The following is a 25606-nucleotide window of genomic DNA, read 5'->3' on the forward strand; positions in this document are numbered from 1 at the left end:
AATTCAATTTGGAATGTTATAATGTTAGGATGTTAAATATTACCCCATGGTAACTACAGAGAAAATAGCTATAGAATATAAACAAAAATAAGTGGCAAGGAATTAAAACCTTTCAATGCAAAAAATCAACTAAACACAAAAGATGACAATAATGCAAAAAAATGAGAAACAAAAAAGGTGTAAGGCAAGTAGAATGTAACAAATAGCAAAATGACACAAATAAGTCCTTATCAGTTATTATTTATTTTTAAAAAATTTATTTATTTTGAGAGAGATAGAGAGCAAGTGGGGGAGAGGCAGAGAAAGGGGGAGACACAGAATCCCAACCAGGCTCTGCACGGTGAGCACAGAGCTTGATGCGGGGCTCAAACCCAGAAACTGTGAGCTCATATCCTAAGCCAAAATCAATAGTCTGAGTCACCCAGGTGCCCCTATCAGTTGTTACTTTAAATGTAAATAGAGTAAACTCTACAATCAAAGACACAGTTTGGCAGAATGGATAAAAAAAAATATTGAACTATATGTTGTTGAAAGTGACTCACTTTAGACTCACTAGAGACACAAATAGGTTGAAAGTAAAAGGCTGGGAAAAAATATTCCATGCAAACAGTAGCTGAAAGAAAGCAGGGAGCTAGAAATAAACTAGTCACAAAAATACAAAAAAAAATGTATGATTCTATTTATATGAGGTACCTAAAATTGTTCAAATCCTAGAGACAGAAAATAGAATGATGGCTGCCAGGCGTTGGGGACAGGTGGGAAAGGAGTTACTGTTTAATGGGTATAGAGTTTCAGTTTTGCAAGAATTCTAGAGATGGATAGTGGTGATGACTACACAACAATATGAATGTACTTAATACCACTAAACTGTACACTTAAAAATTGTTAGGACAGTAAATTTTATATTATGTGTACTTTTACCACAATTGGAAAATTAAAAAAAAAGACTTTACTAAAGGAGTTCAGGATCACATGGACTCTGACCAGCCCCAGTAAACAGAAAACAACTATTTAGTCACTCGGATCCTGCCACGTTGTCTGTCAGGTAAGAATATTGAAACTATAAACTACAAAATTTTTCCCAAGGGGAAAAAAGACCAACGAAGAAAAAGTGGGAAGGTATTAGAATATAACTAAAAGAGCATAGTAGAGAAAAAAAAAATAACTGGATCTATAGTAATATATTTGAAAACAAATTACTGTAAATTCATTGATAAATTTTATGAATATTTCAATCTTTCATGAATGTCATCTCAACATTTACAGACTTGGGGTGATTTGAAAAAATGTTTAAGGGGCACCTGGATGGCTTAGTCGGTTAAGTGTCCTACTCTTGATTTGCAGCTTGGACCATGATCTTGCAGTTTGTGGGACTGGGCCCCTGCGTCTGGCTCTGTGCTCATAGCTTTGAGCACAGAGCCTGCTTGAGATTCTCTCTCCCTCTCTCTCTGCCCCTCCCCCACTTATACACGTGCATCTGCACACACTCTCAAAATAAACATTAAAAAAAAAGTTAAATTTCTGATTTTAGCAGATGTTCAGAGAGCTTATATTTGCAACTGACCACTATATAATTAAAGACATTTCATTTGTTAAACCTTTAAGATTTGGTTTGTTAGCAATATAAATAGAGCAAGTATTTAGAGAAATGCTGATTGTTTAATAAAATGCTAATAGATTAAAAGAGTAGAAATTGGCTTTAAACAAAGGCAAATATCAGTATTTCTAAATAGCAAATATCCCTAAATTAGTAACTTTCTAATTAGTAACTACTTATAAAGTAGTACTTCTAATATTGCTAACTAGTGAATATTTCCATTGATTAACCCTTTATAAAATCTCAGACATGAAATAATCAGTTCTATTGTGGTTGCTGAAAAGTATACAAACCTTGTAAAAGAGCCAAACTACATTTTATGTCCTTCCAGAGGAGCTCTGGTGTCCCAATTAGGATTGCCAAAAACACATGCTACTTGACCTATACATGAGGGTCTCATGTAAGAAAGATACTTAAGGTAATTAAAGATGTAACATTGAAAATAAGATATAAAAAGCTCCATAAGTTTCCAAAGAGAAGTTCTATTGTATCTTTTAGACTTTAAACCTTAAAGTTAAAAAAAAAAAAACCTGATAAGTGCAATATCAAACATGAAAAATACACAATGAAATTAGAATACAAGCTCACATATATAGATGTAAACATTCGAAATCAAATATTAACAGATGATATTGAACAGTATAAAGAATAATATACCATTAGCTTATCCCAGGAGTGGTTAAAGAACAAGAAATCTATTAATATTCATTAATATATCAATAAATTAAGGAAGAATAGTACATAACTAAAGCAATAATGAAATGGCATTTAGAAAAAATGGGGCATTTCTTAGGTAGGAAACTACTTAACGTACAACATGGAACTACCCATAACCAATTACTAACAATATATTAACCATGAAATAATTGATATAATTTGCACTATTGGAGAAAAAGACCAGAAGCCTGAAAAACTAATTATTCTGTCTTATGTTATACTTAATTCTCAAACTTGTATAGGACAATGGTATTAACTATCAGATGTGAATGAATAGATTACTGAATTCCCCATCTGCAACAAATAGACACAGAAGTGTTGGTTATAAAGGACAATCACACTGACATCATAGCTACCAATATACAATACCACTGATGACATCACTACCATTAAACAATATAGCCAAAGCCATTTCAATAAAAGTACATAATCCATATAAATATTAAGAAAAGGAATTTTCATTTTGACTTTCAGATAACTGATTATTTAGGAAACTAAATAGTCTAATAAAATTGTGAACAGAAATAAGAATATTTGGTAGGACTGAAATATCAAAATTTAAAATATTTGTATGAGGGGTACTGAACTTAGTAAAAAGCAGCATAAATCAACCTAAGTCTGGAAAAAAATGAAGACATCAAATAAAACAAGCAAAGGATTTGGATATTGAGTATTTTTTAAGGCATCTCTAAATTAGGAGAAAAAAAGGATAAAGGGGTAAAAGAACTAGGAAAAATCACAAAAAGGAGCATGATTGGCCAATAAAAATATGTGGGAAATATTCAACTCAGTAGTAATTAGAAAACTAAAAACTAAACCACATACTAGAGGGAGAAACATACAACACATGTCGTCTTTGACTGAGTTGCCAGATGCAGACATCAAAAATAAACAAGTTAGCAATACCTACCAAAGCTGAAAATGTACACTACCTAGGCCTGAGTATTTACAGACAGCTGCTCACATATACTAGTATATAGGAGCACAGTTATTCACTGTTTTTGTAATTATGAAAAATTGTCAACAACAGTATCATGGTCAAAAGACAAGATTTAAATTTATTGAGGTATGTTTATATAAAGATTGGGCTAAAATATATTTCAGTTTGTAGAAAAATAGAGCTGTATATTCAGAAAAACAAAGATAACTATGGGTCATAAAGTGAGCTGTCTGCAATCCAGTCGTCACTAATAACATGAAATAATGATGGATAATTCCAACCTTAGAGTCACTCCCCTTGGATCTGCCTAGAGATGTTAAATATTAGGAATGGAGATTCCCTGGTAATACTGTAATTTTTTTTAAGGTTTATTTATTTTTGAGACAGAGAAAGAGCATGAACAGGGGAGGGTCAGAGAGAGGGAGACACAGAATGTGAAGCAGGCTCCAGGCTCCGAGCTGTCAGTACAGAGCCTGATGCGGGGCTGAAACTCACGGACTGTGAGATTATGACCCAAGTCGAAGTCGGATGCTTAACCGACTGAGCCACCCAGGCACCCCGCCCTGGTAATATTTTAAAATGTTCTTTACCACAGATCTCTAATCATGTTTGGTTGATATAAGCTTTTCATTGTTCAAAGGTAGAGATTCAGTATTATTTTATTATTTAAGCACAAAAACTTTTTTAAAAGCACTATGAATTCCCCATCTGCATAGTGCTTTTTAAAAAGCACTAATGGTGTGCCTGGGGGCATAATTTTTTAGATGTGTATATCTCTATATTCAATAACCCTACTGAGTCACCCAGGCACCCCCACAGTGATTTTAAAAGAAAGATGTTATTTTCTTTTTCTTTAAAAAAATTAAAATTAAAAGTGTCCAGGGGCACCTGGGTGGCTGAGTGGGTTAATTGTCCGACTTCAGCTCAGGTGGTGATCTCATGGCTCATGAGTTTGGGCCCTGTGTCCATCTCTGTACTGATAGCTCAGAGCCTGGAGCCTGCTTCTGATTCTGTGTCTCAGTCTCTCTCTGCCCTTCCCCCGCTCACGCTTGGTCTCTCTCAAAAATAAACATTAAAAAAAATTTTTTTTAAGTATCCACTATCATCTTGATTTTGATAAATTACATTTTTCCTAGGAACACAATACATTCTCTTAGATTTCTAAATATGCTGGAAAAAACTGAAGCATTAAAAACATTTTTTTAAATGTTTTTATTTATTTTCAGAGATAGAGCATGAGCAGGGGAGGGGCAGAGAGAGAGAGGGAGACACAGAATCTGAAGCAGGCTCCAGGCTCTGAGCTGTCAGCACAGAGCCCGATGCAGGGCTTGAACTCACAGAGTGTGAGATCATGACCTGAGCTGAAGTCGGACGCTTAACTGACTGAGCCACCCAGGCGCCCCTGAAGCATTTTTTTTTTTAAAGAACATGTGGTAAGAACCAAGGAAATCTGAGTGAAGTATGGACTTGAGTTACTAATAATGTACCAGTTCAGCTCCTGAAATTTACTGTTGATTTTTTAAATTTATTTATTTATTCATTCATTCATTCTGAGAGAGAGCACGAGCAAGGGAGGGGCAGAGAGGGAGAGAGAGAGAATCCCAAGCAGGCACCACACTGTCAGCATGGAGCTCAATGTGGGCTTGAACTCACGAACTATGAGACAATTATCTGAGCCAAAATCAAGAGTCAGAGGCTTAAGCAACTGAGCCACCCAGCATTTTCTTTTAATTTAAAATTCTCTGTGTTTGTGATTGTATCGCCTTTCTTATTAATGATACTATAATGTAATCATTCTTATTTTTATCTTGACCAGATTTATCACAGCCTATCTGATGTTAACATACTTCTAACAGAAAAATTTTAAAGTTAAAAAAAAACATTTTTTCAAGATTCCTGTTCCATTTCTAAATCACTAAACTCTACTTCTAGATGTATTGTTTTTCACAGAAAAAACCCAAAGCTGTTAGAGTACTATCTGATTAATAATCAATAGGCTCTAATGATTTTAGCTTTATTAATTGCTTTCTTATACTGGCTTAGATTTAAGTCATTTTATTTCTAGCTTTGTAAAATTTTTATTCTACAAATTTTTAATTAATTGTTATCTAATTATTTTATCAATTTTGTCAATACCTACTAAGTGGCAAACAATGGGTATGTATGATCTGGGGATAAAGCCGTGAGCAATTTATTAAATTTCCAATGAGTACAATAAAACTGATAACATCCCCAAGTTCTGGCATATAAGCATTTCATTATCATTCCTTTCTGAATAGACCCTAATTTCAATTCTCTGTTTAATTCAGAACTTATACATGAGGATTATCAATTTGCAAAAGGAGGTGATAAAATATTACCATGCAGATGAGTAACTATAAAATGGATTTCTACAATGGAGAGATCTAGCAGTCATTACTATAACCAGGTGTTAACATCCAGCATCATTAAAAGTAGGGAAACTCAACATTATATGTTTCTTAACATTCACAACATTGACTCAATTAAACCTCTTCATTTAACTTTTAATTTACTAGAACGATTAGAGATAGAAGAACAGGATAAATGACCCACAAAGAAATAATTTTAAAAACCCAGAACATGGGACCATTCAGTAAGACAACTTTCTCATACTCTTCGAAAATCCAAAGTAATGAAAAATTGGTGGGGATGTTATTCTAAAACAGGTACTGGCAAAAATTTTTGTGAAGAACCAGACAGTAAATATTTTAGGCTTTGTTGGCCATATGGCCTCTGCTGCAGGTATTCAGCTGTGCCAGAGGAGTATGAAAGCATCCATAAGTGGTATGTAAACAAATCAATGTCAGTCTTCCAATAAAACTCACATTTTAAATCCTCATGATTTTCATATTCTACTAGACTGTGCAGAAAAAAATACTTAAAACTCAAAAAGGCACAAGTAATTACTTAGGAATAAAGATTTTCTAAGTTCATTACACCCATATTGACTTGGTCTCTTAATTCACTAATAGTAATACAAATAATATTAAAAACAGTATCTAATACTTACTGAATAGAGACTATGTTTAAGATAGCTTTCCAAGTTTTCTACATTTCAAAAACAGCACTATAATGCAAGTACTGTTATCACCACTTATAAATGACTCCCACAGGGATAATATCTTGCCCAATGTCATACAGGCTGTAAAGCATCAAATGACAATCACTATGGTTTTTGTTAGATCAACAGGGGTTTTCTGTGGTATGCGTTTCCTCAAATTTAACAATAATTGATGAGGGCTGGAGAGCTTTTATAAATAAAGCATAAAAAACAAGGGAATATCCACATTCTCTGAATTTTCCTCCAAGATGAATATTCTGATCATCTGTAAATAGAGAAATGCTAGTAAAGTCTTCCCTGTTATATAAAAATACATTATAAATTAATCTGAACATGAGTCATAACAAAAATTCCAAACATTATTTACATTTTAAGGAGTTCTCACCAGTATAAATTGCTTAATGCCTTATAAAAACTGAACCATACCTAAAAGTATTCCCATATTCCTTTCATTCACACTGTTTCTCAGTATTATAAATCACTTATGTACTATACATTCTCTACTGCATATATATGCCTTTCCACAGTCCTTATATTCATAAGCCTTCTCTCCAGTATGAATTCTCTGATGTACTTTAAGACTTGACCTAAGCCTAAAGGACTTCTCACATGTGTTACATTCAAAAGGTTTCTCACCACTGTGAATACTCTGGTGTCTAGTAAGTCGCCCATACACACTAAAAGCCTTCCCACATTCCTTACATTCATAGGGTTTCTCACCAGTATGAAATCTATGATGTACAATTAGTTGATGGCCACTACTAAAAGCCTTCCCACACTCTTTACATTCATGGGGCTTCTCACCAGTATGAATTCTATGATGTACTCTGAGGCTTTCAATATGACTAAAGGCCTTCCAGCATTCCTTACATTCATATGGTTTCTCACCTGTATGAATTCTCTCATGCCTAACAAGGTTTGAGGTGCGACTAAAAGCCTTCCCACATTCTTTACATTCATAGGGTTTCTCACCAGTATGAATTCTATGATGCATTCTTAGGCTTCCACCATGAAGAAAGGCTTTCCCACATTCTTTACATTTATAGGGTTTCTCACCAGTATGAATTCTCTCATGTTGAATAAGTGCTGAAGCATGACTAAAGGCCTTCCCACATTCATTACATTCATAGGGTTTTATACCAATATGCACTCTCTGATGTGGAATGAGCTGATAACCACGACTAAATGTCATCCCACATTCCTTACATTCATAGGGCTTCTCCCCAGTATGAATTCTCTCATGCTGAACAAGATTTGAGGCACGTCTAAAGGCCTTCCCACATTCCTTACATTCATATGGTTTCTCACCAGTATGAATTCTATGATGTACTCTTAGATCTATACCACGACTAAAGGTCATCCCACACTCATGGCACTCATAGGGTTTTTCACCAGTATGAATTCTGTCATGTTGCACAAGATGAGAGGCTTGATTAAAGGCCTTCCCACATTCCTTACATTCATAGGGTTTCTCACCAGTATGAATTCTCTGATGTATTCTAAGTCTTCCACCCTGACTAAAGGCCTTCCCACATTCATTACATACATAGGCTTTCTCACCAGTATGAACTCTCCCATGTTGAGTAAGATGTGAGGCACGACTAAAGGCTTTCCCACATTGTTCACATTCATAGGGTTTCTCACCAGTGTGAATTCTCTGATGAACTCTCAGGTCCATCCTACGACTAAACATCATTCCACATTGCTCACATTTATAAGGTTTTTCACCAGTATGAATTCTCTGATGTTGCAGAAGGTTGGATGCACGATTAAAGGACTTTCCACACTGCTCACATTCATAGGGTTTCTCACCAGTATGAATTCTCTGATGTACTATAAGGTCTGTATGTCGACTAAAGGCCTTCCCACATTTGTCACATTCATAGGGTTTCTCTCTAGTATGAATTTTCTGACGTAGAGTAAGAGGTGAATGTTTTTTATAAACGTGTACTTTTTCACAGCTGATTATTTCATATTTTGACTCCAAGTCTAAAAGAAATGAGAAAAACATTTTGTTTTCCTGGACATAAATATTTTATAGTAAATTTCTTTAAAAATTAAAAACATTACCTATGAAAGATGAATACTCTAGAGAGTATTCTCCAAAATCAGCTATACAGTTTGCATTACTACTGACAATGTCTCCATAACTCATTTATTACATTACTACAATAATTTAATGTATTCTCTCCAGTATCAGTTTCCGTGTGTGTGTGTGTGTGTGTGTGTGTGTGTGTGTGTGTGTGTAAAACATGGCAACTATTTATACCTGATCTTTCTCCAATTATATTTTCCCTTTAAAATACAAATATTGGGGTGCCTGGGTGGCTCAGTCGGTTGGGCGACCGACTTCGGTTCAAGTCATGATCTTGCAGTCTGTGAGTTCAAGCCCCATGTTGGGCTCTGCACTGATAGCTCAGAGCCTGGAGCCTGCTTCAAACTCTGTCTCCGTCTCTCTCTGCCCCTCCCCTGCTCCGTGTCTCTCTCTCAAAAATAAAATAAAAACATAAAAAAAAATTAAGAAAAAATAATAAAATACAAATATTGTGGTCATTTCTTCTAATGCACAGCCATGTGTGCATTTCTTTGTTCTCATTTTAAATAAAATAATTAAAGTTCTTGTTTGCTTATTTTCACTGAGCTTTTTCTTATTAGGTACCCATTCTACAAATTTTCCAACTGTTTTATTTCTTCATATCTTTTCTCAGGTCCTTTTCTACAAGTCTGTCAATGAATTTTCAGACAGGGATGAAGTATACACCCTGCTAAAAGTCTTATGGATTTTGAGCAGTTGGGTATTTTGAGGAAAAGAAGTGAAACTCAACTATAGAGCAAAGAAATCTGGAAAAAGAGTTACAGGAACTATGTGAAAAACATATTTGAACAGACATAGCCTGCAGAATAACAAAAAATATGAAAGGATATCTTGAAAAAATTTCTATGTGCTGAATGAGTGGGAAGAGACTTGGGGACAAGAAATGCCATCTTTTTTTTTTTTTTTTTTTTAATTATTGTTAAGTCAGCTAACATACATACTCTTTGGCTTCAGGAGTAGATTCTTGTAAGTATAGTATGTACCAAATTCTGAGATAATACAAACACTTTCTCTCCAAAACCAAGTAACAACAGGAATTATAACAATACCAGAAAACCAAAACACATTTGATGTGGAAACGGAAGTACCCTCTCCAGAATAAAACTGGGAAAGTATGGAAATAAAAAAACGGAAAGGGTACAATAGAGAAAATAAGTACATACCAGAATTTTAGGCATTCAATTTGAGCACTCAGAGAATTCAAAGATTTAAGTAATTGTTGCTATTAAAATGGAAGAAATAAATGAGTCAAGGAACCAATTCCAAAACTTAGAAAACAAGCAAACTAAAAGAAAGAAAAAACAAATTAAGAGCACAACGTAATGAGTTAGAAAAGTGTAGTAGTAACAAATAAAAAGCTGGTGCTTTAAAAATCAGGAAGTAAACATTAGCCAAACCAATCAAAAAGAAGTAAAAACAAAAAATAAGAAGAAATGATTAAGGGGGAAATGCAAAACTAAAATGAATTTTACTGAAATTTTGAATACTTTGAATACATCACTAACACTTCTGAAATAATGGAATGGATAATTTTCTAGAAAAATTCATCAAAATTCACCAAAAAATCACCTAGAAGGCTTAAACAGACCAATTACAATAGAACAGAAAAAGTTGTCAAAAAAAATAGTTGTAATGAGTATTCTTTAACTTTTAAATTATCATTTCTAAAAACAATGTCCATTATATGGATATAGCATGGTTAGATAAAGAAAACAATTTAGAACAGGTCAAAAAAGGTGAACCTAGAAATCTTAGGCAAAAAAGAAATGAAAACGTCAAAGACTTACAGAAGTATGACTGGCCAACACTGTGAAAATAGTAGCATAAAAATGATTGTGATAAATATAAACAATATAAAAAGCAACGAGTCCACAATGACAGAAGAGAAAATAAATGAAATATAATTTCACTGTTAAATAACTCCTTAATTGAAGAAGTTCTAGTTCCATCACAGTGATGTAAATCCCTTATAGTTATTTCCCTCTCTGATATCAACTAAAAATGCTTGACAAAATAACAAAATCAAACACATGAAGTCAGTAAATTTGAGTAAACAAAAGAAGACAACTGTAGTGGGTTACCTGGGTGGCTCAGTAAATACAGCATGCTACTCTTGATCTCAGAGTTGTGAGTCCAAGACCCCGTTGTGTGTGGAGCCTACTTAAAGAAAGTAAATTAAAGGGGTGCCTGGGTGGCTCAGTCGGTTGAGTGTCCGACTTCGGCTCAGGTCATGATCTCATGGTTTGTGGGTTTGAGCCCCACGTCGGGCTCTGTGCTGACAGCTCAGAGCCTGGAGCCTGCTTCAGATTCTGTGTCTCCCTCTCTCTCTCTCTGTCCCTCCCCTGCTCGCACTCTCACTCAATAAGAAATAAACATTAAAAAATTTTTTTAAATAAAAAATTAAAAAAAAAAAAGACCTGTAGAGAGGAGTGAAAACCTTAAAAAGTAAACTACATTAGGGTGAGTTTCTTGCTATTTTCTTTTTTCTTTTTATTTTTTAACATTGATTTATTTTTGAGAAAGCGAGACAGAGCACGAGTGGGGGAGGGGCAGAGAGAGGGCATTGGGGGTACACAGAATCCAAAGCAGGCTCCAGGCTCTGAGTTGTCAGCACAGAGCCTGACGCAGGGCTCGAACTCACGGATCATGAGATCATGACCTGAGCCGAAGTTGGCCGCCCAACCAACTGGGCCACCCAGGTACCCCTCTTGCTATTTTCTATATCACAACCTTGCCACAAGGGAGGGGCCCAGTCATACTGGGGCAAAAAATGGGCTGTAAAAGCCCTGACGTATTTGTTGCTACAATAATCATGGCAGGGGCACCTGGATGGGTCAGTCAGTTAAGGTTCCAACTTCGGCTCAGGTCATGATCTCCCGGTCTGCTGTCCATGGGTTCGAGCCCCACATTGGGACCTGTGCTGACAGCTTAGAGCCTAAAGCCTGCTTAGGATTCTGTGTCTCCCTCTCACTAGCCCTCCCCAACTCTCACACTCTCTCAAAATAACAAACTAATATTTAAAAAAAGAAAAAAAGAATCATGATAAGGAACACTATCAAACTGGAAAGTGAGAGAAGAAAACATTCTGAAAAAGCTTAGCCTAAACCTGAATCACACATGCATGAGAAGGACACAAACCAGTGTAAGCAAAGCCTCAGAGAATTAAACTACTGCCCATAAACAGGACAGAATATATAGTCTAAGTTTTATTGCTTTGCTAATTTGCTAAAATACAGTAGCAATATCCTACTTACAATAATAGAAGAACCAGGCCAATCAACAAGGAAACAGAGGGCTTGAACAACACTCTAAACAAACTGAACCTAACATACATGTATATTCTGTACACAATGGCAGAATACACATTCTTTTCAAGTACACGTGGTACATTCTTCAAGATACACCACATTAGACCCAAATCAACTATCAACAAAATTTAAAAGATTGAAATGAGAGTGTCTTTTCTGATCACAAAGGAACAAAATTACAAATAACAGAAGGAAAAGTAGAAAATACACAAACATGTGGAAACAGCACACACTTAAATTAGCAATAGAAAAGAAATTACACGGGAAATTAGAAAGTATCTGAAGATAAATGGAAATGAAAATATACTGAACCTTATAGGATGCAGCAAACCCTGTGGTTTTCAGTCTGTCACCACTGGGTATGCTGTTAGCTGTGGACTAACACAGATGGCCTTTATTTTGGTGAGGTAGTTTCCTTCTATTCCTGGTTTCTCAAGTGTTTGTCATGAAAAATATTATATTTTGTTAAATTCTTTTTCTATATCAATTGAGATAACCCTGTGTTTTTCCCCCTTCATTCTGTTAATGTGGTGTATTGCATGCTTGATTTTTATATATGGCATCATCCTTGCATTCCAGAAAAAAACTCCATTTTCATATGCTGTTGCATTCAGTTTGCTAGTATTTTTGTTGAGAACTTTTGCCTCACTTAATATGCATCAGGAACATTGATCTATGGGTTTCTCTTCTTGCACTGGATTTGTCTGGCTTTGATATTAGGGTAATGCTACCCTCATAGAGAAAATTTGGGAATGTTTCTTCTTCCTCTTCGAATTTTTGGAAGAGTTTGAGGGGAAGTGGTGTTAATTCTTTAACAGGGTTATTTTTTGTTATTTTTTTCTTTCCAAGTTATTTACCATACAGTATACCATTCTTAAATGTAGAATTTAATTATTCAACATATGTACACAACACCTGGTGCTCATCACAAGTGCCCTCCTTAGTACCCATCACCTAACTCATTCCTGCCCCACATCCCCTCTGGTAATCATCACTTTGTTTTCTATAGTTAAGATTCTGTTTCTTGATTTTTCCTTTCTTCCTCCCACCCCACCCCATGTTTGTTTTGTTTCTTAAATTCCACATATGAGTGAAATCATACAGTATTTGTCTTTCTCTGACTTATTTTGCTTGGCATAATACTCTCCAGCTCCATCCATGTCATTGCAAATGGCAAGATTTTTTTTTTAATGTTTATTTATTTTTGAAAGAGCACAAGCAGGGGAGGGGCAGAGAGAGGGGAACAGAAGGTCTGAAGCGGGCTCCATGCTGACAGGCTGGCAGCAGCAAGCCTGATGCAGAGCTCAAACTCATGAACCATGAGATCATGACCTGACCTGAGCCAAAGTCAGACACTTAATTGATTGAGCCACCTAGGTGCCCCTCATTCTTTTTTATGGCTGAGTAATACTCGTGTGTGTTTGTGTGTGTGTGTACACCACATCTTCTTTATTCATTCATCAGTCAATGGACATTTGGGTTCTTTCCATAATTTGGCTATTGTTGATAATGCTGCTATAAACATTGGAGTGCATGTATCCCTTTGACTTAGCATTGTATCCTTTGGGTAAATATGCAGTAGTTCAATTGCAGGATCTAGGATAGTTCTATTTTTAACCTTTTGAGGAACCTCTATACTATCTTCCACAGTGGCTGGGCCAGTTTGCATTCCCACAGTGTAAGAGGGTTTCCCTTTCTCTACATCCTAACACTTGTTTCCTGTGTTAATTTTAGCCACTCTGATAGGTGTGAGATGATATCTCATTGTTGTTGTTTTATTTGTATTTCCCTGATTGTGATACTGACCATCTTTTCACATGTCTGTTTATTTTTGATTACTAATTCAATCTCTGTACAAGTCTGTTTAGATTTCTATTTCTTCATGATTCTGTATTAGTAGACTGTATGTCTTCAGGATTTCATTAGGTTACCCAGTTTGTGGGCATACAATTGTTCATAGTCCCTTCTTTCATTTCTGATTTTAGTTGAGTCCCCTCCTTAGTCAATCTAGCTAACATTTTCTCACTATGGTTGACTATTTTGAAGAACCAACTCTTGGTTTCATTGATTTTTTTCCTATTATTTTTCTATTCTCTGTTTACCTCTGCTCTACTCTTTATTATTTTCTTTCTTTTGCTATCTTTGGGTTTAGTTCGTTCTTTTTTACCTAGTTCCTTGAGGTATGAAGTTAGGTTTTTAATTTGAGAATTTTCTAATTTTTATGTTTGTTTTAAAGTTTACTTACTTATTTGGGGGGAAGGGGCAGAGAGAGAGGAAGAGAAAGGATCCCAAGCAGCTGCCAGCATAGACCCGACATAGGGCTCGATCTCATGAGCCATGATCTGAACTGAAATCCAGAGTCAGACACCTAACTAACTGAGCCACCCAGGCACCCCAAGAATTTTCTTTCTAATGCAAGCTATAAATTTCCTTTTTAGTACTGCTTTCAATTCATCACGTAAGTTTTGGTGTGTAATAAGTTTTGAAATTAGAAAATATAAATTCCACTTTCTCAATTTTCAAGATTTTCTGACTATTCTAAATCCCTTGCATATTCACATGAATATTATGATCAGGATGTCAGTTTCTACAAATAAGCTGATAGGATTTGGGGTAGTAATGCCATCTTAACAATATATTTTTAAAATTTTAACGTTTATTTATTTTTAAGGGAGAGACAGAGTGCAAGCAGGAGAGGGGCAGAGAGAGATGGAGACAGAAACTAAAGCAGGCTCCAGGCTGTGAACTGTCAGCACAGAGGCCGACCCGGGGCTTGAACTCACGAGCCATAAGATCATGACCTGAGCTGAAGTCGGATGCTTAACCGACTGAGCCACCCAGGCACCCTGCCATTTTAACAATATTAAGTATTCTGATTTTAAAAAAATGTTATATGAAATTAAAAAAACATAAATCGGAATTAGAAAAACTGAGAAATGAAATGATAGAGCTCAGGAATACAGCAGAGATAAAGAAAAAATGATTTCAGAATGATTTCAGAACCTATAAAGAAAAAAAACTCCCAGTAGATTAATATTAGGATAAAACTTTTTAAAACAAGAATTAAGAAAGGAGAGCCCGGGTGGCTTAGCTGGTTAAGGGGCTGACTTCAGCTCAGGTCATGATCTCACATTCAAGCCCCACATCAAGCTCTGTGCTGAGTCAGAGCCTAGAGCTGCGTCAGATTCTGTGTCTCCTTCTCTCTCTGCCCCTCCCCTGCTTGTGCTCTCTCTCTCAAAAACAAATGTTAAAAAAAATTTTTTTTAATATATTAAAAAAATAAAAATTAATAAAAATTAAGAAATAAATAACAAGTAAATGAGAGAAAGTGGAAAATCATTTAATGTTTATTTTATCTAGATTTCTGTTTTAAGTCTCATAATTATAAGGTTTGATTTTTGAACATTGAAGATAACAAAAAATTTAATCAAATCATATCTTTAGAAATAATCTTAAAAACAACTATAATTTTTCTTAATGAATCACAACACAACATGATTTGATCCCCCATAGCATACTGACTTTGTTTTGTTAGTCACTATTCAATAACTCTGCTCTGATCTACCTGCTGCTCGTGAACAAACAACAGTCATATTCTCTTTCAGGCCTTTGCATTTGTTTACTCTTCTTGGAATGCTCTTCCTCTTATACTCAAATGGCCTGGGCCTTACCTTCCACATCCTACCTCCTCAGAAAAGCATTCCTGACCATCTTACCTTAATTTGTCTTGTCCTTAGTTTCCTTGACACTGTATTTCACTATGTGATGTTATGTACCTACTTATTTGTTTATATGTTTATTTTATGTCTTCCCTAATACACTATAAATTGCATTTCATTAGCCAGATATAGGAATGCATTTATCTTTACGCAGTGAAGCCATATATATAAGTCCAAGTGCACAAGAGGATCTGGAGAGCAGTTGAGTCCAAAATATAGACAAAATGGTGCATGAGGAAGAAGGACAGTGCCCATTACTGAATTGGGAGGGAAATATGACAAGAGTAACAAAGGGAGTGGTTAAGGGGGTAAAGATGAAATTCATTGGGTAGCTAGCTCATGCAGAGCATAGATTTCCTCCCTAGATCACAAGTATGTTCTCCAACATGGAGTTTTCCAAGGTCTCTCCTTAACCACTTAGCTTTTACCTACACAGATATATTCCTTGCTCATACTTACCTGTACACCATCTTTTTGTGTCCTCCCTCACAACCATCCAGGGCTCTTTTCTTTGCTCCAATAATGTGATCACATCTGGCTTAGAAATGGAATGTTCTGCTTACAAAGAAAAAAATGCACATGATATAGAACAAAACATTGCTTAGTTAAAATTATAGTAATAGGGGTGCCTGGGTGGCTCAGTCGGTTAAGCATCCAACTTCGGCTCAAGTCATGATCTCATGGTTTGTGGGTTTCAGCCCCGCATCAGGCTCTGTGCTGACAGCTTGGAGCCTGGAGCCTGCTTTGGTTTCTGTGTCTCTCTCTCCTACTGTCCCTCCCCACATATGCTCTCTCTCTCTCTCTCAAAAAAAGTATTTAAAAAAAAGAGATGCTTAAAAAATTATAATAATAAACTAAAGGTCAAAATGATGTTGAATAACATTTTTGAGAAGAGAGGGTAAAGGAACAAGAAAGAACAAGAAATCAGGTATAATAAGTTTTGTTTTGTTTTTTAACATATACTCATAAATCCTCTTTTTCTTGAGAGAATGCATAATACCATAGTTTAAAATACAGAATCTGGAGCTTTAGTTCAGTTCCCGTCTTTGCTACCTTCCACCTATGTCTGACCTTGGGAAAGTCACTTAAACCCAGTGCCTTAGTATCCTCACTTGTAAAATGGGAATAGGGCTGTCAGGAGGATCAAACAAGTTGATACATATGTGTAAAACGCTCAGAGTGTTGCCAATTACATACTAAGAACAATGTTAGCTATTAATATTTTACTGATATTGCTGTCTTTCAAAGAGTACAAAGAAGGGCTCTCCATAGGATATTCTTTCCATTTTAAATGTAATGTTCACAGATTACAACTTTCAACCACAAAACAGAAAGAATTTCTTATGAAATAGAGTGTGTATGCCTCAGTTTTCAATGAATTCCATTTATCTAATGCACCACTATTTTGATTGTAGAGCTCTTGGGGTGCATGGATGACTCTAAGCATCTGACTTCGGCTCAAGTCATGATCTCATGGTTTGTGGGTTCAAGCCCTGGTTGGGTTCTGGGATGACAGTGCAGAGCCTGCTTGGGATTCTCTCTCTCTCCGCCCCTCCCCAACTCGCACTTTCTCTCTCTCTCTCTCTCTCTCTCTCAAAATAAATAAAATAAACTTACAAAAAAATTGTAGAGGCCCTTTTAGGGCAATGAGAGTAATTCAGGACCCTGTGTCAAGCTGATTTCCCTGCAAGTGGGTAATAAAATGTAATCTCTATAGACATTCTGAGCATAAATAAATAGGAAAACTGAATCATTTAACAATGGTTATAATAATAAATGCCAGAGAATTCTAAACAAGATCCTGTTCATAAAGAAAAAGAGGTCACTGCAGAGGAGGTATGAGTATCACTGGACAGAGAAGATGAAGATGCTGTAGGGGCCAAGGGCAGACCATCCCGAAACATGCTACTTTGGCATGATGATTATTTTAAAAGTTAAATGCAAGGCTCCTGCAGCTAGTTGAACATATGACTCTTGATTTCGGCTCAGATCATGATCCCAGGGTCATGAGATGCAGATGTGTCAGGCTCTGGGTTGAACATGGAGCCTGTTCAAGTTTCTCTCTCTCCCTCCCTCCACCCCCCCCCCTTTCTCCCTCTGCCCCCTCTCCTGCTTGCATGCATGCTCTCAGTCTCAAAAATAAAATAATAATAAAATTTTAAAAAGGGTAAATGTAGGGGCGCCTAGCTGGCTCAGTTAGAGCATGTGACTCTTAATCTCAGGGATGAATTCAAGTCCCACACTGGGTATGGAGTCTACCAAAAAAAAAAAAGTTAAATGCAAAAATAACACTATGATCCATACTTAGTCTCCAGAAAGCAAGAAATAAATCTCCTAATGGAAGGTACCCTCTCTGTATCAGAAGATAAAAAGACATCCTTATAACAGATATAGGGAATTCAGACCTGAGAAGGCTATTATTAACAACCCTTGTTACTTTTTTTTTTTTTTTTTAATGTTTATTTATTTTTGAGAGAAAGAGAGTACGAGCAGCAGAGGGGCAGAGAGAGAGAGAGACAGAGGGAGAGAATATCTGAAGCAGGCTCTGTACAGCACAGAGCCTGATGTGGGGCTTGAACTTATGAACTGTGAGATCATGACCTGAGCTGAAGTCAGAAGCTTAACCCACTGAGTTACCCAGGTGCCCCGACAACCAAATACTTTTTACTAATTTACTACCCCAGCCCAAATTCAGTTTAGAATTCCTTACTCATTGAAACTCTGAACATAAGTTTTCTTTGTCCTGTCAATTCTTCACAGGCTTGTCGTCTCTTTCTCTAAAAAGTGTAAAAACTGACTACTTTCATCATTTCTTCAAGTCTCAGTTTCATTTTTGAGACTGTGTACACATAATTAAACTCTGGTTTTTTTCTCCTGTTAATCTGTCTCACATAAATTTAATTCTTAGACTAGCTAGAAGAATCTTGAAGCATAAAGGAAAATTCTTCCTCCCCAACAATGTTTAATGGAGCTACAATTTCCAACCTGACAAAAGTCAAATCATTTATTTCTTTGCAAAAAAAAAAAAAAATAATAATAATAATGATAACAACAAAGAAATGTATCTAGTTTCCTAAAAGCAACCCTGAAAGTCATAGTGGGAAAAAATGCCTATTTCTTTTTTTTTTTTTTTTTTTTTAATTTTCTTTTTCAACGTTTTTTAATTTATTTTTGGGACAGAGAGAGACAGAGCATGAACGGGGGAGGGGCAGAGAGAGAGGGAGACACAGAATCGGAAACAGGCTCCAGGCTCCGAGCCATCAGCCCAGAGCCTGACGCGGGGCTCGAACTCACGGACCGCGAGATCGTGACCTGGCTGAAGTCGGACGCTTAACCGACTGCGCCACCCAGGCGCCCCTAAAAAATGCCTATTTCTAAATTATCTTAAATTACTAGAGGCTGATGAACATACCCAATGAGACCAAGTTATCATAGTTCTCCATCATCACATCCCGGTACAAGTTCTTCTGAACAGAGTCAAGATACTCCCACTCCTGCTGAGAGAAGTGTATGGCCACATCCCTGAATGTCACAGATCTCTGAAACGGCAAACCCATGTATTAGTGGGGAAATTAGAGGAATATTTTGAAGATGGAAGGAGAAGTACTATATTGCAGAAAGAAAGCAACATAGCAAATATGTAGGTTAAAAATATATAATACAGGAGGGGACTGAAGCAGAATATATACATATTTTTGAAGAAGCCTGCTGGAATAGACCAAATTTCCTAGCATATTCTTAAATATCTGAATCATTTGAGGATAAAAATAATAATCATTGACTATTAAATCAAATAGTGAATACAAGCATAATGTTTATCTGTCACATAAATTCTCAGTAAACATGAGTTGAAGAAAATTTTTGCTTTTTAGAGAAAATTTAATCAAATATTTTTCAAAATGTAGTATGAAGTCTCAATTTTAGAAAACAGACTTTGTATAAAATTAAGAATTCCCTCAAGTATTAAATTTTCATTATTTCAGATCTTACCACAAATATTCTCTCTTGTTTTGACAAACCCATGTACTTTCTGGCACATGACATAATTCAGGGACATACTGGATTTAATCATTTATACAGGTAGGATGTATTACATTTGTAAGGTCTTCCCCAATTCTGTGATTCTATGTTCACCTACTACTTATGACATATAGTTTCCTCATTGCCATCTACCATCTGTCACTGAACAGCTAGCTTAGCTGAGAGTATGGTAGGCAGCTTCCATTTAGGTTACCAGTGATCATCATCTAGTATTTATGCCCTTGTGTACTCTCCTTCACGTGTGTGGGCTGAGCTGAGTGACTTGCTTTTAATAAATAGAATATGACTAAAGTGACAAAATGTTATTTCTGATAGATTCCATATTGCTTGCCCTCTTTGGATGTCTCACTTGCTCAACTAAGTGTGGCCTCCAGGCAACAGCCCATGAGCAACTGGATCCTGTCAAAACCCACTTGAGTGAGCTTGGGAACAGATACACCAATGTTAGCCTTAAGATGACTTCAGCCCTGACCAACACCTTGACAGCCTTGTAAGAGATCCAGACAGGAGAGTCCAGCAAAGCCATGTCCAGGTTTCTGAACCACTGAAACTGTGAGATAAATGTTTACTGCTTTGAGCTGCTAAGTGTTGAGGTAATTTGTTACATAGCTAATAGATAACTAATACATTGAGTTAAGAATACTTAAGAAGGATGATGAATTATGCAGATGTCACCTAAATTTAGTATGTCTCATCCAACAACAGAAGAGTCTTCATATTTATCTCTGGAGATTTCCTGCCAAGGTCTATGACCAAATATGCAAATCACAATCATATACCAATTCAAACAAATTATGAGATTTTACTCTATACTGAGATTTAAGTCCTTTGATACCAAATTTCTATCCTATCTATCTGGAAATCCCAAATCTGGAAAATTTCAAAGTTTTCTCATGGATGGTCAAATACAACCATTATTTCCATTTGACCACACTATTGTGCAACCTCACATAACACAAATCTATACCTCAAAGGGCATATCTCCTTTACTATTCCATTACTGCCCTTGATAAAAGAATGAACACTTAAGACATGTTGAATAACTCTGCAGTAATAACATGAACACTGGTTAGTTTAGAACAGGTCGCATGGAAAGGATGCTGGGTAATTTAGCATCACATTTCACCAGAACAAAAGATGGGTAAAAGGTTATTGGAGAGGCCTTTTCTTGGTAGTAAACTCTAGAAAATGTAATGAAAATATTCACATGACCTAAAAAAGGTCAAGGGAGGAAACATCAACTTACATGGGCCATGGTTTTAGGCCTACAAGAGTGGATCAGTCTTCAGGGTTCCTCTAACAGAATAGCACAGATCCAGAAAGCCAGAGCTGGGAGAAGAGAAAGATCTTAAAACCAGTTTTGCTTTAGTGTTCCCAACAGGACATAAACTAATGTTAGGATCTCCCACTCCAAGTTCCAAATCTACTTTCCAACACACACAATTTGGGTAGATTGGGATTACAGATAAGGTCATTTCCTTCCCCAAATCCCAGGGGTCTCTGATGAACAAAGTCAAGAACAGAAGCATATGTGCATTAAAGTCAGATGTGCACATATCAGCAGTTCTTTGGCCACTGCATCACTCTGGTGAGGCAGATGCAGACCTAAGAGTGGGCAGTGCAGTCTTGCTCTGAGCAGATCCTCTTCCTTCTATTCTCATCTTCTAAGCCCTATATCATCTTAATGAGAACCTCTTTAGGAAGTGGGTAAAGTTGGTTAAGACACTGGAGATGGAAAGTCAGTGTTCTGTACTCTAAGTCTAGAAAATCTTACCAGTTAAATAAATGACAAACCATCACTGTATTACAATACCAAGTAGACATCAAATGTGAAGTTGGGTAAAATATTTAAGGATATGAGAAAATATTCCAGATATACTGTCCAAAATAATTAGATTGGGGTGCCTGGGTGGCTCAGTCAGGTGAGCGTCTGACTTCAGCTCAGGTCATGATCTCACAGTCTGTGAGATCTCACAGTCTGTGAGTTCAAGCCCCGCGTAGGGCTCTGTGCTGACAGCTTGGGGCCTGGAGCCTGCTTCGGATTCTGTGTCTCCCTCTCTTTCTGCCCCACCCCCACGCACACTCTCTCAAAATAATAAACATACATTAAAAAAAATTTTTTAAACAGAATAATTAGATTGGCCAATATAATTATTTTTTTAAATATATGAATACGTCAATCAGTGTAGAGAAAAAGTGATAGACAAATTAAAATCAGTAGATTAAAAAATCTGGAAGGTTATAAAACATTTTAACAGTGTTTATCTTTTTATTTTGATCTTGTTTTTATTTTTTAGTTAAAAAATGTTTAATGTTTATTTTTGAGACAGAACATTAGCAGGGAGGAGGGGCAGAGAGAGAGGGAGACACAGAAGCCAAAGCAGGCTCCAGGCTCTGAGCTGTCAGCACAGAGCCTGACACAAGGCTTGAACTCAGAAACCAGGAGATCATGATCTGAAGTTGAACGCTTAACCAACTGAGCCACCCAGGCACCCCTTGATTTTTTTTTTTTTTAAAGCTTACTTCATAATTACTGTAACAATGACCACAGGTTAACTTGAAAGATATGTGTATTTTTCCTTTACTTGTTAACAGGAAGATATCCAAAAAGAAAATAAAAAAAAATCCTTTGTTATCTAAATTTAGACTGTTTTACTGAACAGCTTATCTTTTGTCTGCTTCCTTTGGATCTATCTAAACTCATGTTATCATTTCTTCTCAGGCATGAGGGAGTTCTGTCTAGAAGATATAGGAACCCGTCTCTGTGTAATCTCTTGTATGAATTGATGATATCAATACAGCTTTATTTCAGGTCTTCTTGACAGAGGGTTTATTTGGTTTATAAACCTGTCAGCTAAGCCATCATATCCCCCAGACAGCTGCTGCTTTGTGATATCCTATTAGTTTTACTGTGCATCTAACAAAATTAGAAGGAAAATGGTGAATATAAAAGTCATAGCACAAAATCCACTTATTACCATAGATATTTCATAGAATCTGTATATTTTGTTTATATCCTGACTGGTGTGTCTTCCTGTGAATTCACAAGGCAGGTCACCTAAATCTAGCTAGTGGTCTTCACCACACACTGCCTTACAATTATTTCTATTCAGATTTTACCTCATTTTAGATAATAAGCATTTTAAAGGAAGCAACTATGTCTTTCCAATGATTACCCCAAATCCTACAATTTCTAGGTCTAGCATATAGTAGGCACTTAATAAAAGTCTGATTTTACCACAAAATTCCATTTCTAGGAAATTTTTTAAGGAAATAACTATAGCAGTATGTAAGGCATGGTGCATCAAAGAATAATTTTTGATAACCAAAAATTAAAAACAGAACTATCTCATAGAAGGCAACAGGTTAAACATATATGGTCTGCAATATGGTGACATACTGTGGCTTCATTAATAATCCAGATGAAATGATGGAAAACAATATTAAGTCAGTGAAGAAGGCAGGTATTAAAAGGTTTGCGTAATGTAGCTGATATCCTGTTGAAATTAAGAACACAAGCTCTGTTGTCAGATTTGAGGAATTGAAAATGAGCTTAAACTGTCAGAGTTAATAATACCTCAGTGCCTCTGTTGATTACAAAATCAGCAAAGAAAAGTTAAGAATATTACCTACTACAGGGGTGCCTTGGTGGCTCAATCAGTTAAGTGTCTGACTTTGGCTCAGGTCATGATCTCACAGTTCGAGTCCGGCATTCGAGTCCCAACTATGCTGACAGCTCAGGGCCTGAAGCCGGCTTCAGATTCTGTGTGTGTGTCTCTCTCTCTGTCCCTCCTCCTGCACATGCTCTGTTTCTCTCTCTCAAAAATAAATAAACTTAAAAATATATATAAAAATTTTTTTTAAAGAGAATATTACCTACTACCTATGACTGTTCTGAAGAATAACAAAGCAATCCATATTAACACTAAAAAGTATAACAAGATGGCTAATGTAAATTATCAATCACTACTAAAGATCAAAGTCATTATATTACCCTTAATCCATTATTATACATGGAAGTTAATTCTGCTGCATCATGTTATTCTCATAGAAAATTTGTGCTTCTTGGGCTTTCTCTTTTAAAAAATTTCAGTTCCTGGGGCGCCTGGGTGGCGCAGTCGGTTAAGCGTCCGACTTCAGCCAGGTCACGATCTCGCGGTCCGTGAGTTCGAGCCCCGCCTCAGGCTCTGGGCTGATGGCTCGGAGCCTGGAGCCTGTTTCCGATTCTGTGTCTCCCTCTCTCTCTGCCCCTCCCCCGTTCATGCTCTGTCTCTCTCTGTCCCAAAAATAAATAAAAAAACGTTGAAAAAAAAAATTTAAAAAATTTCAGTTCCTGGGGCGCCTGGGTGGCGCAGTCGGTTAAGCGTCCGACTTCAGCCAGGTCACGATCTCGCGGTCTGTGAGTTCGAGCCCCGCGTCAGGCTCTGGGCTGATGGCTCGGAGCCTGGAGCCTGTTTCCGATTCTGTGTCTCCCTCTCTCTCTGCCCCTCCCCCGTTCATGCTCTGTCTCTCTCTGTCCCAAAAATAAATTTAAAAAGTTGAAAAAAAAATTAAAAAAAAAATAAAAAATTTCAGTTCCTATCTTTGAGAAAAAATAATTCTTCTTAATAAAATCATGAGTAACATAAGAGAGACAGAGAGATTACCAGGCAGGAAAAGACAGTATGTTTCTTTCCTCACTCCCTAGCTGCTATATAAACACACACAGGTGTGGTTTATGATGCTGAATGCAGTTTTTCTTGCTCTCTCTAGCTATTAGGGAGTGATAAAGGGTGTGTATATATATATATATATATATATATATATATATATATATATATCTCACATGATATCACGTGATATATATATCACGTGAGATCTCACGTGATATATATATATATCACGTGAGATCTCACGTGATATATATATTGGAATGTTATATATATATATAATTGGAATGTGATAAAATGCAATCATAACAAATGAGTGAATCTTACTCTGCATAATAGGGGGATTTATATTACAATCTTTATTTTCTGTTATAATAACTACCTTTGGAAATATTATTTGTACTTGCCAGACACTAAATTAGAATTTAGTGTTATTTTCTCTGTAAGTAACCTTAAATCTCTAAATTATTATGATCAGCACAGGAATTCTGACTTGCTCTATCTTCGACCTGGACCAGTTCATCCCTTCTTAGGGAATATGGTGGTCTCCCATTCCTGGGAGGTCACCATACTGATGCTGAAGTTACTGCACACACCCTATGGGCATGACACACCACAGGACAGAACTACTGGGCTGAAGTGATCCTCCTAGCTCAGCCTCCAAAGTACCTGGGACTATAGGCACGCACCACTGTGTCCAGCACTAAATTATTAATTATGAAAGTATGCATTATTTAGTAATTTGGTGCTACAAGATTTTCAGTAACATTTGTCATATCTAAAAGGTGAAAATTTAATGTTATTCAAACGAGGAGATCCCTGGCATTTCCTCCTCCCTAACAGAGGTAAAAGGAAACCCCATGATTGGGCTAGATTTGTTTTTCAAACTAAGAGTAGGACTCTGCGTCTTTTGTTTCACCAGTTATGTTTTGTCAAAACAAAGCCACACAGAAATGTTCACACATAATAAATTGGAAACACATACACCAAAATATTAAAAGTGATTATTTCTAGGCAGTAAGATTAAGGGTATTCTTATTTTCTTAAATTTCTTAGGACATTAATTTCTTTTGCAGTAATTCTGCATTTATTCTATCATAAATACGACATAAAGATATTAGAAAGTATTTAAAATATTTTAAGTCACTGTTATGGCAGATGCTATATTTTCATCGTTAAAAAAAATCTGTACATATGAGGCCAGCTGTGAAAAAAGTGATTGAAACAGCCACCATTTACCTGTTCTTAAATATCCTGTAGCTGTACTACACTGATATAATCAGATATATTTCACTATAAAGATTTTTCCATTAACAGAAGGGAAATAGGCTTTGCAGATTAATAAGACTATGTATGTAAAGTAGGCAGGAAAGTTGAGCACGGAGAAGTTGCCCAATAAATATGACTACATACCTTCCATTATTCTCTGAATAACCAATTAAAATGTCATTTTGGATA

The 25606-nt window shown here is 36.2% G+C and overlaps 1 protein-coding gene across 3 annotated transcripts in view; it reads right to left on the minus strand.

Moving 5' to 3' along the window:
• Nucleotides 1-6470: 6470 nt before the first annotated feature.
• The window catches only part of LOC131500309 (zinc finger protein 585A), a 111786-nt gene continuing 92650 nt past the window's right edge, over nucleotides 6471-25606 (minus strand). Inside the window, exons 1-5 of one of the 3 annotated variants that reach the window (XM_058709347.1) lie at nucleotides 23494-23584; nucleotides 20746-20828; nucleotides 18871-18997; nucleotides 15918-16016; nucleotides 6471-8325 (exon numbers count right to left, since the gene is read on the minus strand). In XM_058709347.1, coding sequence (XP_058565330.1) covers nucleotides 6815-8325; nucleotides 15918-16016; nucleotides 18871-18997; nucleotides 20746-20754 — 1746 coding nt within the window. In that variant the 5' untranslated portion in view covers nucleotides 20755-20828; nucleotides 23494-23584 and the 3' untranslated portion in view covers nucleotides 6471-6814. Of the gene's footprint in view, nucleotides 8326-15917; nucleotides 16017-18870; nucleotides 18998-20745; nucleotides 20829-23493; nucleotides 23585-25606 lie in introns of those variants that run through there. The other 2 variants (XM_058709348.1, XM_058709346.1) reach the window with 2 other exon arrangements.

The sequence above is a fragment of the Neofelis nebulosa genome, chromosome 17 (genome assembly GCF_028018385.1).
Source record: "Neofelis nebulosa isolate mNeoNeb1 chromosome 17, mNeoNeb1.pri, whole genome shotgun sequence".
NCBI classification, from domain to species: Eukaryota; Metazoa; Chordata; class Mammalia; order Carnivora; family Felidae; genus Neofelis; species Neofelis nebulosa.